General features: G+C 46.8%; 1 protein-coding gene across 2 annotated transcripts in view; it reads right to left on the reverse strand.

Annotated features, from left to right (window-relative positions):
- The window catches only part of NETO2 (neuropilin and tolloid like 2), a 39,390-nt gene extending 28,338 nt beyond the window's left edge, over window positions 1-11,052 (reverse strand). Inside the window, exon 1 of one of the 2 annotated variants that reach the window (XM_081870248.1) lies at window positions 10,166-11,052. In XM_081870248.1, the coding sequence (XP_081726374.1) occupies window positions 10,166-10,199 (34 nt within the window). In that variant the 5' untranslated portion in view covers window positions 10,200-11,052. The remainder of the gene's footprint in view (window positions 1-10,165) is intronic. The other variant, XM_081870247.1, reaches the window with a different exon arrangement.
- Between the last annotated feature and the right edge of the window lie 4,172 nt (window positions 11,053-15,224).

A 15,224-nucleotide genomic window follows, 5' to 3' on the forward strand; every position in this document is an offset into this window, starting at 1 on the left:
ACTGTATTGGCGGTATAGCTCTTCAGCTACAACATACACTGCTTTTACATCTAGCATATGTAGGTGAGTTGATAGGGCTGATACACAGCTGTCGTTTTACACAATGGGGGGGGGGGAATAATAAAACCCTGGAAGACAAGACAATACCCACAGAATCCCATACAAGAAATATGCAGGCTTCTTAACAATAATGCACATTTAACATTCCAGGCATCCGATCACTTTCAATTGACAGTGATAAGTCTATTTACTACTGCTGCCCCTTTATTGCACACTTATTTTAAGAGAAGGAAAAAGAAAATCAATGAACATCAATGCTTGTTTCTGTGGTACGAGCCTTTTTGGCATTCTGAATTAAGAGGGAAAACAAAGGACACCACAGGCTACATTTTTCAGTGCCACTATCCAGCAATTTCACTTCTTTCACTGCTGCAGCTACAGAAACAAACCTCCTGGAGGATTTATAAAATCTGATTGGTTTTCACTAAAGCTCATGTTGATTCTATAAATAGTTGGAGCAGTGTGTGTGTGTGTGTGTGTGTGTGTGTGTGTGTGTAGAAGAGAAGCCTACCGCTACAGCATGGCTAAGTAGCAGATAAACAGCCAATTACAGCAGATAAAGAGGCAAGACATTTGGGGTTTTTTCCAGACCAGACCCCATCCCATTCGCTTTTGTTCACACACCCTTTATATATCCCTCGGCATCTCCCTTTTTGCACCCTTTCACTACTGGAAGCCCCTTTTCTTTTATTCTCTCTCTCTCTCTCTTTCTGCCATGCTTCTGGAGATTGTGAAAACATCCCCGCTCAGTCCCTCCGACTTTGGGCAATAATATAACAAAAAGAAGGCAGCGCTGCAGACACAAACTTCAAGGAAATAATTTTCTATTATGGTTCCTCTCTGTAGTGCTAGAGAAAAAAAAAAAAAAAAAAAGATGACCTAGCAGCCAGGTCCTAACAGAATGGTTAGTGCAGGCACTGTGGTCTAAACCACTGAGCCTCTTGGGCTTGCCAATCAGAAGTTCAGCAGTTCGAAAGCCCATGACAGGGTGAGCTTCCGTTGTTCTGTCCCAGCTCCTGCCAATCTAGCAGTTCGAAAGCACGCCTGTGCAAGTAGATAAATAGTACCACTGTGGTGGGAAGGTAAACGGTGTTTCCGTGCACTCTGATTTCTGTCACGGTGTTCCGTTGTGCCAGAAGCGGTTAAGTCATGCTGGCCACATGACCCGGTTTAGCTTAAAAGTTTTTTACAGGTGAAACTGAACTTGGCTGAGATATTAAGTCTCTCTCTCTCTCTCTCTCTCTCTCTCTCTCTCTCACACACACACACACACACACAGTGCTTCATTTGGACATCAGGGTTTCCTACAAGCCATAAAACGGAAGCTAAACGATGAAAAATCACCACAGTATACATGATGCAATTATCACTTGCTTTATAAATCACATTAACCTTTCTTTGGGGGGGGGGGCTGTAGACACAAGGACTGTAAAGTGGAACTGATAGCAATCTATTAAGTGGTTATTGCCCCTGCCTTGATGGTATCATATCAGTGCTCATGATCACCCTCGCAAGGTTCAGGTTGGGAGTAGTGAAATTAGGACAGCTGTAAGCACCCCTGACATACTCCCTTCCTTTGCAGGTGTCATTCCTTGGTGCAGTAAACATATAGGTTTTTCATATATCTATAACATGGTTCGGCAAACTAAGGCCCGGGGGCTGGATCCGGCCCAATTGCCTTCTCAATCTGGCCTGCTGACGGTCTGGGAATCAGTGTGTTTTTACATGAATAGGAGGTGTCCTTTTATTTAAAATGCATCTCTGGGTTATTTGTGGGACATAGGAATTCGTTCATTCCCCCCAAAAAATATAGTCTGGCCCCCCACAAGGTCTGAGGGACAGTGGACTGGCCCCCTGCTGAAAAAGTTTGCTGACCCCTGATCTATAATTATCCATGAATACACACACACACACACACACACACACACACGTGCACATACACACAGTGTATATATATATATAATTTCACAGCAACATAGAATTATAGAGTTTGAAGAGACACTTCTCTGCACTTCCATTTAATCCTCACAACAACTGTGTGAGGCAAGTTAGGCTGAAAGGCAGTCATTGGCCCAAGGTTACCCAGTAGGCTTCATGGCTGCATGGAGATTTGAACCCTGGTCTCCCAGGTCCTAGTTTGACACTCTAACCACTACACCACACTGGCTGTCATATTGGTTATGCTAGGCTTCCCCAGTCTGGTACCCTTCAGCTCTTCTGGGATGCAACTCCCATCAGCCCCAGAATCATAGGGCCATGCTGCCTGGGGTGGAAGGATATCCAGTGTTCTTAAAGCAACCTCTGGCAACCTAGTGCCCTCAAGTTGTTTTGAACTACAACTTGCAGTCAGCCCCAGCCAGCAGCTGTGCTTCGGGGCACCAGTTTAGGGAAGGTTGAGCTATGCAGTTACAGTTGCTACAGTAGCGAGCATCTATTGCCACTACAAACTTCTGCCTGAGAGAGAAAGGAAGAGAAGCAAGTGTTTTGCAATAACACAAGGAGGATTCATTGGGGATAACAATTCAACAGTGGTAGCAATCAGTCCGTGAAGAATGTGTTTCTCCTCTCTGTCAAGTCCAATGCAAAGCCTGTTTAATCTCAAACAGTTATAAGGCATCACTCTTCAAAAATTGGCATTGTAGCCACAGGGGCTAAGAATTTAGCTTTAACATTCCGAATTTTATTCTTATTATTTAAAAAGTGGTGGCAGTAGTAGATCTGTAATTGGCATCAAACTAGCATTTCTGGCCAATGATCTCGAGTCATTCTTCCTTACATGTTAGAGAATTCTAATAATACCATGACTAGACTTTCACAACCATATCTAATGCTATATACCACCCCTCTTCCCAGTTACTTGGGTCACAGGTCTACAAGCCATCTAGCAGAAAAGGGAAGGGAAATATCTAGCAGAAAACCTCAGTTGCAGTCAGGCAAGTAAAAGATACACGAATAGCATCCTATTACAGTGATGAGGTGTGCTATGACTATTTTAAAAGGGGGCGCAGTATGGACAACAATATTTCACCATTGTATCCCCAAAGTACTGATGCCTCACTTTCACCAACCCTATACGCAACTGGGGGAAGGCACAGCACATCTGCTGTACAACTCTATATTCCCTTTCCCCAACAGAACAGTTTGTGTGTGACTAGAGTGCAATCTCTTTGTGCAAGAAACTGGAAAGGTAGACAAAAAATTATACTGATGGGTTGTAGTCAACTAAGTTTTACTTAGAGTAGACCCAACAAAATTAATAAATGAAAGTTAGTCATGTTCATTCATTTCAACAAGTCTACTCCAAGTAAAACTTAGTTGAATGCCCCAATATTAATTAAGGTGTGTGTGTGTGTGTGTGTGTGTGTGTGTGTGTGTGTGTAGAAAAATAGCACAGATATTAATTGGCTACCTCCTATCCCATCATCTACTTCCCATACACTTGATGAACTCTTGTGAACACTATCCCTGATCATTTTCCTCTTCTCTCAACTGATTTTAAAGTTTTTATCTTAGAGAGTTAAAACCCCATCCTATCACAAAGGCCAATTCTGCTCCTAAAACTATATATAAAATTGGTTCTGCATAAACTGAAGTCTTGGATAGAACTTACTCATTCTCACAACCAGAGTTTATAGGTTTTATAGTAGGGATTGTATGAAAAAGTTTAACAGCATCTGGCAAAGCTTCCTAGTTTTCCCACTTCTCTTCCCCTTCCCAATATCTTTTCCTTCTTTTTTTCCTTCAAGTTGTACATTCCATAGGAATTGGTGACTGGGACTGAGTGGGGAGAGGAAATGAGGTTCCTCTTGTAGGATTTTGGCTTGGCTTGGCGGTGCGTGGGGCTGTATTGTGAAGAGAATGAGGTTCATTAGATGACTGCTTTAGTAAACTGTTTCTATATAAATAAATGGAAATAAGAACCACTGTTCTTTCTTTTAAGCCGCCAGCACATTATCTCAGCTAACAGTGGAATCACTGCCATATCAATCTCACCTTTATATACAATGGGGCTTTGCAATGGTTACTAGAGACCTATTATAGTTTGTTTCAGCACCGAGGCAGATGCTCTCTGCTTGCATGCTCTCCTCAGAACACAGCAGGCCTTTAGTGAGTGGAAAATCTGGGATATTAATTCCACTTGAAGCAGCATTAGCTTCCATTCCATGATCTCTCTGTGTGTGTCTCAAAGGAAGCTGTACAGGGAACCAAAGGCAGCTCACTTCCCAGAAATTCAGGCATTCCCGTTCTGTTTGTGCACACAATATTGAGATCATAAGCTGGAGACATGTTCAGGAGCCTTCAGATCAATGTCTATTCTATACTGATGTTTTGCCTCTCCAGCTGAAACAATTCAATATGCTTTCTCTTCGGTAAAGGTCAATGGGTTATTTGCTGCTATCATGCAAGACATTTCAGAAGGTAATTTAAAATACACATAAAAAACGAGTATTGGATATGAAGCCACAACAAGTGATATCCAGCTGAGTCTTAGTAGGCCCAAGTTACTTATGTTCATTGATTTCAATGGGTCTACTCTCAAGTATGAGGAACATTGGCTATCACCCTATAACTCTGTACAAATGACTGATGTTTCTGGGTTTTCATAAAAAGAGAAAATGAAACACACACACACACACGACTCAAAACAATAACAAGGGGTGGGATTCAGCTAAGATCTACTAAAAGAAGACCCGCTGAAATTAATGGACTTCAGTTTGTTACATCTAATGGTTTTAACTGGTCTGCTCTGAGTAGAATTACTGCTGGGTATGTCTGAGTTTCTTACATGTTTAATTCAACATCTTGCTCATAGTCATTCTTTTTTCAATGCTGCCCCAGGGTGATGTTAATCAAGTTCACAAGGAGGTTCTGAAGTTGGGTCTGCCTTCCTCATCCCTAGAAACAAGAAGCTTAACACCTGGGCAACATTACTCTCCAGAACTCCTGGACAAGGATGGGTAGGATAAAGTACAATTACAAAAACCCAAAACGAAAAGTTTAATATTGTTGCAGAAGAACAATATGAAAAGCACCCTCAAGAAGCAAATTGCAGTGAAGGCTTCGCTATTCTCCCAAACCAAAGGTTCCATTTTGAAAATGAACAAGGAGCTTTCTTTAGCAAATGGAATGCAGCAGTTAACAAACCCTGAAGTGACTCAGAAATGTAGGCTTCTACTGAATGCAGATTGAACTCTACTTATAATCATAAAGGGACTGGAATGTTAAATCTTCAGAAAGAAATGTCATTAAGTGGCAGTTCTCCCTATCATTGGAAAACATCCATTAGATTCACAGGAGAGTAGTTTTTACACACTGCTTGAAGTTTCATTGTTACAGGACCAAATAGGAGTACCCGAATTTACAGAGGCTTTAGTTCATTCCAGAATTTGATACATTTCAAAGGAATGCTATTACACAGTCAGAGAAGAGCAACAAAGTGTTCCTATATAGCTGGTTTTGCAATCGGCAAGTTAGGTTTTATGTCTTAATATTGGGAGGTTTTATGCCTTAATACTGTGTGACAGTTAGAATCAAGGCATTTACATTGCTAATGTTTGGTTCTGGAGGAAGGAGGAGGGTGGAAACGCCACTGAGAAATGTTTCCTCACAGTCTTAACACACTTAATTGAACAGTGGTGGCTGGCACCCAGTAAGACTGGTGGGAGGCCAAGAGCTGGAGGAGTCGGAGCCAACAAATTCTTAGTTTTGTCCTCACCCTCCTCCCTTCTACAACAGCAATACTGAGAGCAGATCCACACTATGCACTGAAAGCACATTCAACACACCTTTAAAAGCACATGACTTTCCCCAAATAATACTGGGAACTGTAGTTTTCTCTTTACATAGCTCTTGTTTCCAGCAGCCTCAAGAAACTACAGTTTCTAGTTCTTTTGAGGAAGTCATGTGCTTCAAATGCATCACGTAGATCTGCCCACACCAGACTAAGGAGGAGGAAGCGAACAGGCATTGCCACACCCTGGGCAGGTTATAAATAAGACGGGAGGCTGGCTGAGGGCAGGCTGAGATTGCTGGGGCAATGCCCCAAATGCCCTAACAGACCAGCATCCCCCCCTGTAGTGGAAAGTTAGGTTAACACTGGTCAGGCAGGACTTGCTCAGCAAATTCTGTCAGATACCACAACCTCAGGATTGTCCTTTCTCCAAAATTTGTTGAAATTGTCTACTGTAACTTCTTTGCCACATAAGAACTTTAAGGAACTTACAGTACTTTTATACCAAGTAAACTAGATATAATTAATCCAAGTATACAACTTACTTCAAAGCCTAACTTTGGGGTCAGCAAAATGGCGAAAGAAGCTACATTTATCATGTTGGATCCAATTATGTTTTCCGCTGTGAAACAGCTAAACCACCCAGAGCAATCCTCCAAAAATGTAACTGCGTTACACAAGTTATGTAATATACAGAACTGCTATCATAGTGAATTCAGCACCAAGTTAAAAACTAGTGGGATGACATACTCTTGATTCTCTATTAAGTGTCTAAAAATGGAATTTCAGAGGGATTACAATCTTCAGAAAGACTGAGAACTATTCATAGCAGTTTCTTTTTAGATCATCAGATGGAGACACCTTCTGGATTACGACTAAGAAATTATCTTATAGAAATCTCCTTTTAAATTCATGCAATAGCCTGGTTATACAGGAACCTAGCAGACAGGATAAAGCAATCATAGGTTATTTGCAAAGTCAGTGTCAAGTAATTTGAAGTATGCTATGCAACACAAACTCAAGTGTCACAAACGAACAGCGAGATGAATTGCAGGCGCTTTGATTTATAACCACAATATCCTATTACTGTTGGTGCTGCTACCAGCATGCATCCTACCCCAAATATGCCACCCCAAAGTGTTGGGCTTCTCATCCAAGGATCAGGAGGGAAGACCTGAGCTTCAACAGCTCAGTAAGCTGTGGATGGCCCTTGGTAACTTCTCATTCCTATTTAAATGCTAAATCTTGCTTGTCACCTTCTATAGCAAAGTATCAGAATTAGGTAGCATACAAACTTATTTTAAATATTAGCAGCATCAATGAAACAGTCTGGATAAAGGCATGGGAGCACTAAAAGATGTAGATGAACTGATGCCTGCTTATAGCTCACTTACACTTTGCATGTGCAATTAACCTTCCAATGATGAGCTCATGATACACAGGCTTTATACTACAGATCTTACTACACCATTGTTAATGGAATGTTTCAATATCTATATAGATGTGCTGTTAATAGCTCTCTGTTTTCTTAGCCAAAACTGAAAAATCACTGAAGCACAGCAATTAACTCATGTACAAGGCATTCATAGAGGCAAACATCGTGTTACAGAGTAATATTCCTGGACCTAAAATGTCAGTATTTCTTTTCGTCATTATCTGTCCAAACTATTCTGTGTCATACAAAATGTATGAATACATGACAGGATGAAGATAAACTTTGCCACCTCAACACCATAAGAGGTCAGCCTAGCACAGGAGGCAAACATCATTCTATTTGCAGTATTTATCAGCTTGCTCCTTAAATTAGGAAAGCAAACATTCCATACAACTCTATTTCCTGATAAAATATTTTAGCAGAATGTCCTGATTGCTATGCCATGTCCAAAGTAATTAAAATATATGGAAGCTGCAAAACATCTGGTGCACCTCGTTTTCATATAAATGGTTCTCTTTCTACACTTCTGCTGCAGAAATATGGAAGACGAATACTATATTGTATAAACCAAGGAAGTTTCAGGTAACAAGGATTTTTAAAAACCAAACAACAACATCATCAACAACAAATAACCGACACACTGTTTGAACCTTGCTCAGTGAAATCAAAAATTAAAAAGATTCAGGAGCTTCCTCTTGTTTCAAAAAAAGTATTCTAAACATGCTTCCACTTATGATTGACAATAAAGCTGCACACTTTGGAAGGTTCAGTTCTCAATACCATCACCTGTGATACCATTTCCAAAGACAATAAGAGAAACTGGGAACCTTGGATTCCCTCCAGGTTTCTTTGGCTTTCAATACACTCACTATTCCTGGCTAGAAACCTGGCTGGGAATCTGTTATTTCTCTCCTTATGCAGCTCAACAGTTCTAAAATAAGGGCTGTCTCCTGCTACCTGCAGCTCTGTGACAGTCAGCAACAAGACACAACAAAACAAACACCTGGCAGTCCTTAAAGTTGTAGGTACTCATAGAGACACTCCAAAATCACCTGGACTACCTTTGTTGGCAGCAGAACCAGAATTCCACCCACCCACTGAAAACCTAGTGGGTGGGATTTTCCTTGGGATTTCCTAACTCTCAGTTGCTACTCAGTCATCCCCACCCACCCCAGAGAAACAAACTTCATCAGCTTTGTAGTTGGACAGAAGCATACTCGGATGAGCCCAAGGAATCAACTATGGATGTTCTCAGGTGGCTGGTCTCCATGCACTATGGAAAAATAAACCAGTGCATGTATATAAAACCCAGGAATTTTGGGGGTGGGTGGAAGGGAACTGGGAAAGTGCCAGCTATAACTAGCTACAGCGCTGCAGTTGTTTCCAGAGAGCCTATCGCTGCAGATCCTACTGGAACAAAAAAACACCTGGGCAGTTTCTTCCACCCTTTATGGGATTTGTCACCACTGAATGCAACACATACTTTTAATAAAAGTTTAATGGTACGTTGTAAATATGCTACGGATTAGCTGGTGGGACCCCAGGCAGACAGGCACGGTGCCAGCCACAGCCATGCTGAGCACTGCTGACATTTCCTTTGACAGGTAAAGGGCACCTTGCCAGAAGTGTCTTGACCCAGACTCTGATTAGTAGATCTAGGCCATTAAACTTTCACAAAGAGCAAGTGATACAGATCTGGGCCAAACCTTAATCTTAGGAAGGATGGGGAGGAGAGAGGAAGAGAGCTACTTGCCTAATGCCAGCAACCCCGGGCTTGGAAGATATTGGTGTGGGCCACAGCTTTTCCAAGAAAAAGTCACAGCACACCTACCACACTGAGGTGGAGAACACTGGGCTCTGTTTCCTGGGCGTGCAGGTGGGGTGGGGATAGAAAGAGGAAGGGGGGGGGAGTTGTGTGCCAGTCAGGAAATGCCAGGTCTTTATGTAGAGGGCAGAGGGTGTCTCAATGCCTTTGGGGTATACTTGGATGTCCAGATTACTACCCAATGTGCTGGCAGCATCATGTACCTGCAGAGATGCCAAATCACAGGACATATGGGTGGGGGTGGGAGGTTGGTTAAAAATGGGTCCAGCTCTTCACTCTCTACCTCCCAAGAAGCTTAAAAACCGTGAGGCCAGAGCAGTATTTACCAAACAGGGTTACGACCTGAATGGAGGCGAACCCTACCCAACCCCACCTCTCCCATAACATTGCAGCATTCTCAGATCACAGAAATTTGGGGGTGGCGGCGGGGCAGGGGAATGAAGAGCTGAATGCTCCACACATCTTTGAAAAGTCAAAACATGGCTGAAACTGGAGCAGAAGAACAGCGGAATCACACACACACTGAGCAGAAAACCTCAACACACCCACATCCTTGTCAAATAGGAAAAAAAGGCAGCCCTGGAGATGTCCTGGGGCACACCTCCACCTGCCCACTCCCCCTAGCCCTTTCGTGGCTGGAAGACTGCAGCAACCCTTATCTGTGCTCCAGCATCTGGCTGTTCTCCTAGATGTCAGGGATTAACCCCACTTAACCCCCTAGGGTGGATGTGAAGGGGGGGGGAGAGAAGCAGCTGGCTGGCCACTTTGGGGAGCTGAGAGAGGGAGAGATGGTCCCCGTTGAGCTGATCAGGGGGAAGAAAGGGAATAATTCTCCTTCTCTCTCGCTCTCTTTCCCTCTCTCTCTCTCTCCCCCAGGTCCTTAAAGAGACTTTCTTCTCCATGCTTCCTGCCATTCTCAAGTCTTGGGTATCCAGATTTTTCAGGGAGATGAGCACCAAAGGAGGCTCCCCTGTTAAGGAGAATAATGGCAATAACGGCAGTGGTGACTAGGAAAATAAACGATGGCAACAACAAAAAACGATGATCGAGATGAATGGTGATGATGTCTGAAATCCTGGGCGCTCTCCAACCCCTTCTCCAGTTTTCCTCCTACCTTCCAGCACCGAGTAGACCTGGACCAGAGCCATCTTCCCTCCTCCTCCGCGGTCTCTCCGCGCACCTGTGGCCGGGGAGGGGCGAAGGGGGTCGGGGGCGAGAGAGGTGAGAAGCGCCGCGCTCCCTCCCTCCCTCCCTCTCAGCGTGAGGGGCTCCTCGTCTCCTCACCCGCCGCCGCCGCCGCCGCCGCCGCCGCCATCATCGCCCCCCGCGCCTCCGCCAGCGGCGACGACCACCCCCGCCGGTCAGACTCGCTTCGCCCTTCGCCGGCACGACGCCCTCGAGTCCCGCCGCCTCTGGCCACGGCTCCAGCCCGGCCGCCCCTTCATGCCCACCAGGGCGCGCCTGCTGGCGGGAAACTTCCTCGGAGGAGAGGAGCGGGAGGAGGGGAGGAAGAAGAAGATTGGGGCAGCGCCGCCGCCGCCGCCGCCGCCGCCGCCGCTCCCGCCTCAGCCGAGTCCCAGGGAGCGCGTGGAGCCCGCGCGCAAAGAAAGAAGCAGGACGGAGCGAGGCTGCGGGTCCCTCCCCTCGGCGCTTACAAGTCTTCCGGCGGCGGCGGCGGCAAGCGGAGGAAAGCCACGCCGCTCCGCGTCCCCTCAGCTCGCTCTCTGGAAACGGCTTCCCCCCTCACGCCGCCTCCGCCACCCGCCCCTCGAGCAGCAGCTCCGACGACGAGGCGCCCGCGCCGCCCAGGCAGCCTGCGAGTGTGTGAGAGGCAGGCAGGGAGGAGGGGAGAGTCCGCCCGAGAGGAGCCGCTTTCTACGCATGTGCCCCGTCGGCCCGTCTGTCTGTCCGCCCGCCCGCCCGCCCCTCGCGCGCCGCCTCAGAGGCAAGGGGCACCTCCGGGGTCTTTCCCGCCCCTCCGTCCCGCCTGCCCGCTTCCTCGCCGTCTTGCCTCGAGGCACCGGCGAGGGGGCGGGTGTGTGGGGTGACGCAGCTTCGTCCTCCGCCCCCCATATGCCCTCGCCCCTCATAACCCCACTTTTCTTTTTAAGGTGAGGGGATACGACAGGGCTGAATCCACTCATTTTACACACACGAGGCCGAGGGAAAGAGTCAAAAAGTAGCCTCGGCTGAGGGTTTCTTCCAGCGCGATCCTATACGGGTGGGTGCGTAGGTTCGCTCGCGCAGCCTGAAAAAGCCCGAGGCGAGGAGCTCATTTCATTTTGCTGCGAGTCATTTTAGGTGGGTGCCGGAGGAGCACCCTCAAAATTCCCCATGAGGGGACCGGGCACCCACAAATTTCGGCGCCGGGCCCATGTGCGCTGCTGGGCACCCACGGGCACCCATGCTTTTGGCACCCGGCTTTTCTTCCCAGGAGCTGAGGGGTCCTTCCCCAGGAAGGGACCCGGCCGGGTCGTCGTCCCCGCGCGCCCTTTACGGGACGAAGGAGAGCCACTGACTGGCTGACTTCATGTCGCCCAGTTGGCTTGAGTCAGAGGGCGCGCTTGAAAGCAGGGCGCCGCCAGACCGAGGGAGGGGCCTGGAGGTGCTTTGCAGGCGGAGATGAATCCGCCACTCTTAATAACGACATCGCCGCCTCGGCCGCGTTTAATTGCCACCACCTCTTACTCCCGATGTAAGGCGAGGAGTGGCGTTGCCTGTGTAGCCAAAACGGCACCAAATCGGGGAAATCCCAAGATCCAGTGGCGTAGCGTGGGGGGTGCAGGGGGGCCGGCCGCACCGGGCGCAACATCTGGGGGGTAGGGGTAGGGGGCGCAAATTACTTGCCTTGCCCCGGGTGCTGACAACCCACGCTACGCCACTGCCAAGATCTATGCCCCCAACTGGAATAAAATATTGTGTGTCCTTGACAGGGTTGTTGTGAGGATAACACGAGGAAGCGGGAAGAGGCGTCTCTGTTTCCACCTTGAGCTCCCTGGAGCAAAGGTGGGACACTCTTGTAAAAATCAATGGAGAAAAGGCTGCGACTGATTGGAGAGGGGGGAATTTTGGGGGAAGTGAAAAGAAAAAAAGGGGTAACAACTGAAAGGGCTAGGGAGAAATAGGAAAAGGGGTGATTTATCCTTTTTTTTCTGAGATAGGAAATGAAAAGGGGGTTGGCGGTCCTTATTTTTGCGCATAGCAATAGGAAGGAGAGTGGACGAGGTTAATTTAACAGACTGCCCAAGAGAGGGTTGGCCTCAGAAACCAATGCCAGGCCTCCCATGAAGCCACACTAAAGGCGAGAGCGTTTCTGAGCATACACAAAATGCCTTTGCCTTTGCTGTCAGCTGGAGGAGCTGGAGTTGGGGCCAAGGGAGCGCCATCTGTAGACTCGCTTGAGTCCTGGCAACGCACGGTTGCCTTCCCTTAATCGTCACATCAACCCTGCGAGGTGGGCTCCGAGACCCGGCTGTCCGGGGATGAGAAGCTCTGGGCTCCCCAGTCGAAGCGCAAAATCCTCGGTGTTCTTCCACGATTCACGCGTTTCTCTCCGTGTTTCGAGAGCTCACAGGGCGCGGCAGTGTCCCTCCCGGCGTCTCCCTTTCCAAAAGCGCGCGTCTCTCTCCCCAATTGCCGCCGATACAAGTTCCTGACTCAGTGGAAGTGCAAATCCCCGCCGATCGCGCCTCCGCCTTGACTGCGTTTTGCTCATCGCGCTTGCCCGAGAGAAACCCAGTGAGTTAAGATGATCGCACTTTTGGTCGGATTAACTTCTGTCCCATCTTCTGCGACTGGAGGGGCCGAAGCAAACAAACAGCGATACACACACCCTCCCATACACCCGCGACCGAACGGATCCATCTCGATCTGGACGGTCGTTCAGATAAGGTCCTTCCTTCCTACGGGACATGCTCTGCGTGGACGGCAAAAATGCGCAAGCAGTGGCTGCTTTGGAAACATTCAGGAAGAAGCATCCTTGATCGGTTGGCTGATGGATGCCTTCTGCAGCTGGTGGTCTTGACCGGGGGCAGCCAACGCTGCGTGGCCCTCCAGATGTTGTGGACTACGATTCCCAACATCCCCGGCCATGGGCCATGTTGGCCGGGGCTGATGGGAATTGTATCCCGCAGCACCTGGAGGCAATGGCGTAGCGTGGGTTATCAGCACCCGGGGCAAGGCAAGTAATTTGCGCCCCCTAACCCATGGATTTGCGCCCCCTAACCCGTGGATTTCCCTAACCCCCAGATGTTGCGCCCGGTGCGGCCGGCCCCCCCTGCACCCCCCACGCTACGCCACTGCCTGGAGGGCACCACGTGGGCTAGCACCCCTGTTCTAAACCGTGCTCAGCTCCTAAAGGAAGGGCACTCCCGAAGATCAAAGTCTGCCTGGAAACAATGCCCTCTCATGTGGCTGCTGTCCTCCCTCCACCCACCCTGTTGCTGATGCAGAGACACTGGGCCATGGCTGATGTGGAAAGGCAGGATACAAACCTAATAAGTAGTTCCTGAGGGGTGAGGCAAATGCACTCTGCATCTGTTCAGAGCTGCTGCTGCCACCTACTCTTAACCAGAGAAGTTTCAGGGTTGTGTCCCAACATTGAAAATGCACACCAGGACTGAGCCTTTGCTGCTGTCAAAGTCTTGGTTCCAGAGAACTGTAACTATTTCCTGCCAGTAATTGGAGAGCCACTATGAGTGTGAGCACACACATTCCATCTAGGAGATCCCTGCACCACTCCAGAGGGAAGAACTGGATTGTTTTGTGTCCTTTCTTCATCCGTCTCCATTCCTGGTCCAGCAGCAATATTTGGCTTATCATGCTGCTTCTCTCCCACGAGCCACAATCTCTTCTCAACAGCTTTTCCTTTTTTTTTTGGTTGCAGCAAAGTGGTGGAAGAAAGCTAAAATCTAGTTAGATAATGTTAGTCTTTGGACTTTGAACCTCCTCGCTAGATGCCAATGTGTAATGACTTCACATATTTAAAAATGTGATAAGTCATTCCTGCTGTGTGTGTGGCTTCTGCTCATTCCACTGTTTGTGGACCTTAACTTCTGCCCCAAAGCCCTGCTCTGTTGTTGCCATTCTAAGCTTAAGCTGATTCTAATGATTTCAAGAAAATGTTCCCAACCAGTTTTCCAGTGGAAACATCTGAGACATTTGGAAAATGAAGGTGTGGGAATAGCGGCTGAGAACACATAATTCAGAATTCACTATAGGGCTGTTTGCCATAATCACATTGAAACTGTCTTCAGAAAGCTTGCAGCTTTGGTCCGTCCTCTCCCTCATTTTCTGGGTGTATGATAATCCCACTTTTGCAAGCCTATCATCACTTCTGCCCTTCTTACTACCTCAACCTTTGAGGCAAGGTTTGACAGCAGAGCTTTCCCTGCAAACTTGCTCCTAAACAATATTGAAAAGGGTGATGATACTTATGAATGGCCTCAAAGTTCTAGGTGCTTTACAAAAACTGTGAGTTAAAGACAAGCCCTGGTCTCAGGCTTTCAATGTAGTAAGGTTATACGAGTTCATGTGTGCATCACACAAACTCCTATGATTATTAAATCTGACAAGTCAATTACTTGAGAATAATGCATATTCTCAATAGCATGCACAGGAATGGGCACACCTGCCAATACAAACTTTAGTGATCAATATTGTTTTGCAGTTGGTATCCTGATGGCAGTATTTCACTTGTCAGGGTTTCAGTACTTAAGGAAGCAATTTGCAACTGAATCCAAAGAGCTAGTAAATCCAATAAACTGCCTGTAAATTAGATGGACACTTATAAAGGTTGCCTTTTGATATCTGTTTTAATGGCTAAGCTTACTCACTAGAGCTTGAACAACAATAGATTCCATCTCTTATGAATTCTGGTGTTGTCCTAATGTGTTTTAGCCACTTTGATTTTTTTTGTATTACTATTATTATTATTGTGTTGGTAGCTTAGCCATCTTTACCCAAACCGAACAAAAGTAATTTGCTAGCTTTTGTACATCTTTTTTTTTCCAGACGTGCAAGGTCTAATGGTGACAAAATTGTGCACACTTTCGATTTGCACAGCATTTTAGAGGAGCCTATGAATCTCGTATGAAGTTAAATAGGGGGATGGGCTGGAAACGAGCTAGCAACACAGGAAATAGAGGTATCAAATGTGTATTTTTGGTGCAGCA

This window comes from Podarcis erhardii, assembly GCF_964252035.2.
Source record: "Podarcis erhardii genome assembly, chromosome: 7".
In the NCBI taxonomy this organism is placed as follows: Eukaryota; Metazoa; Chordata; class Lepidosauria; order Squamata; family Lacertidae; genus Podarcis; species Podarcis erhardii.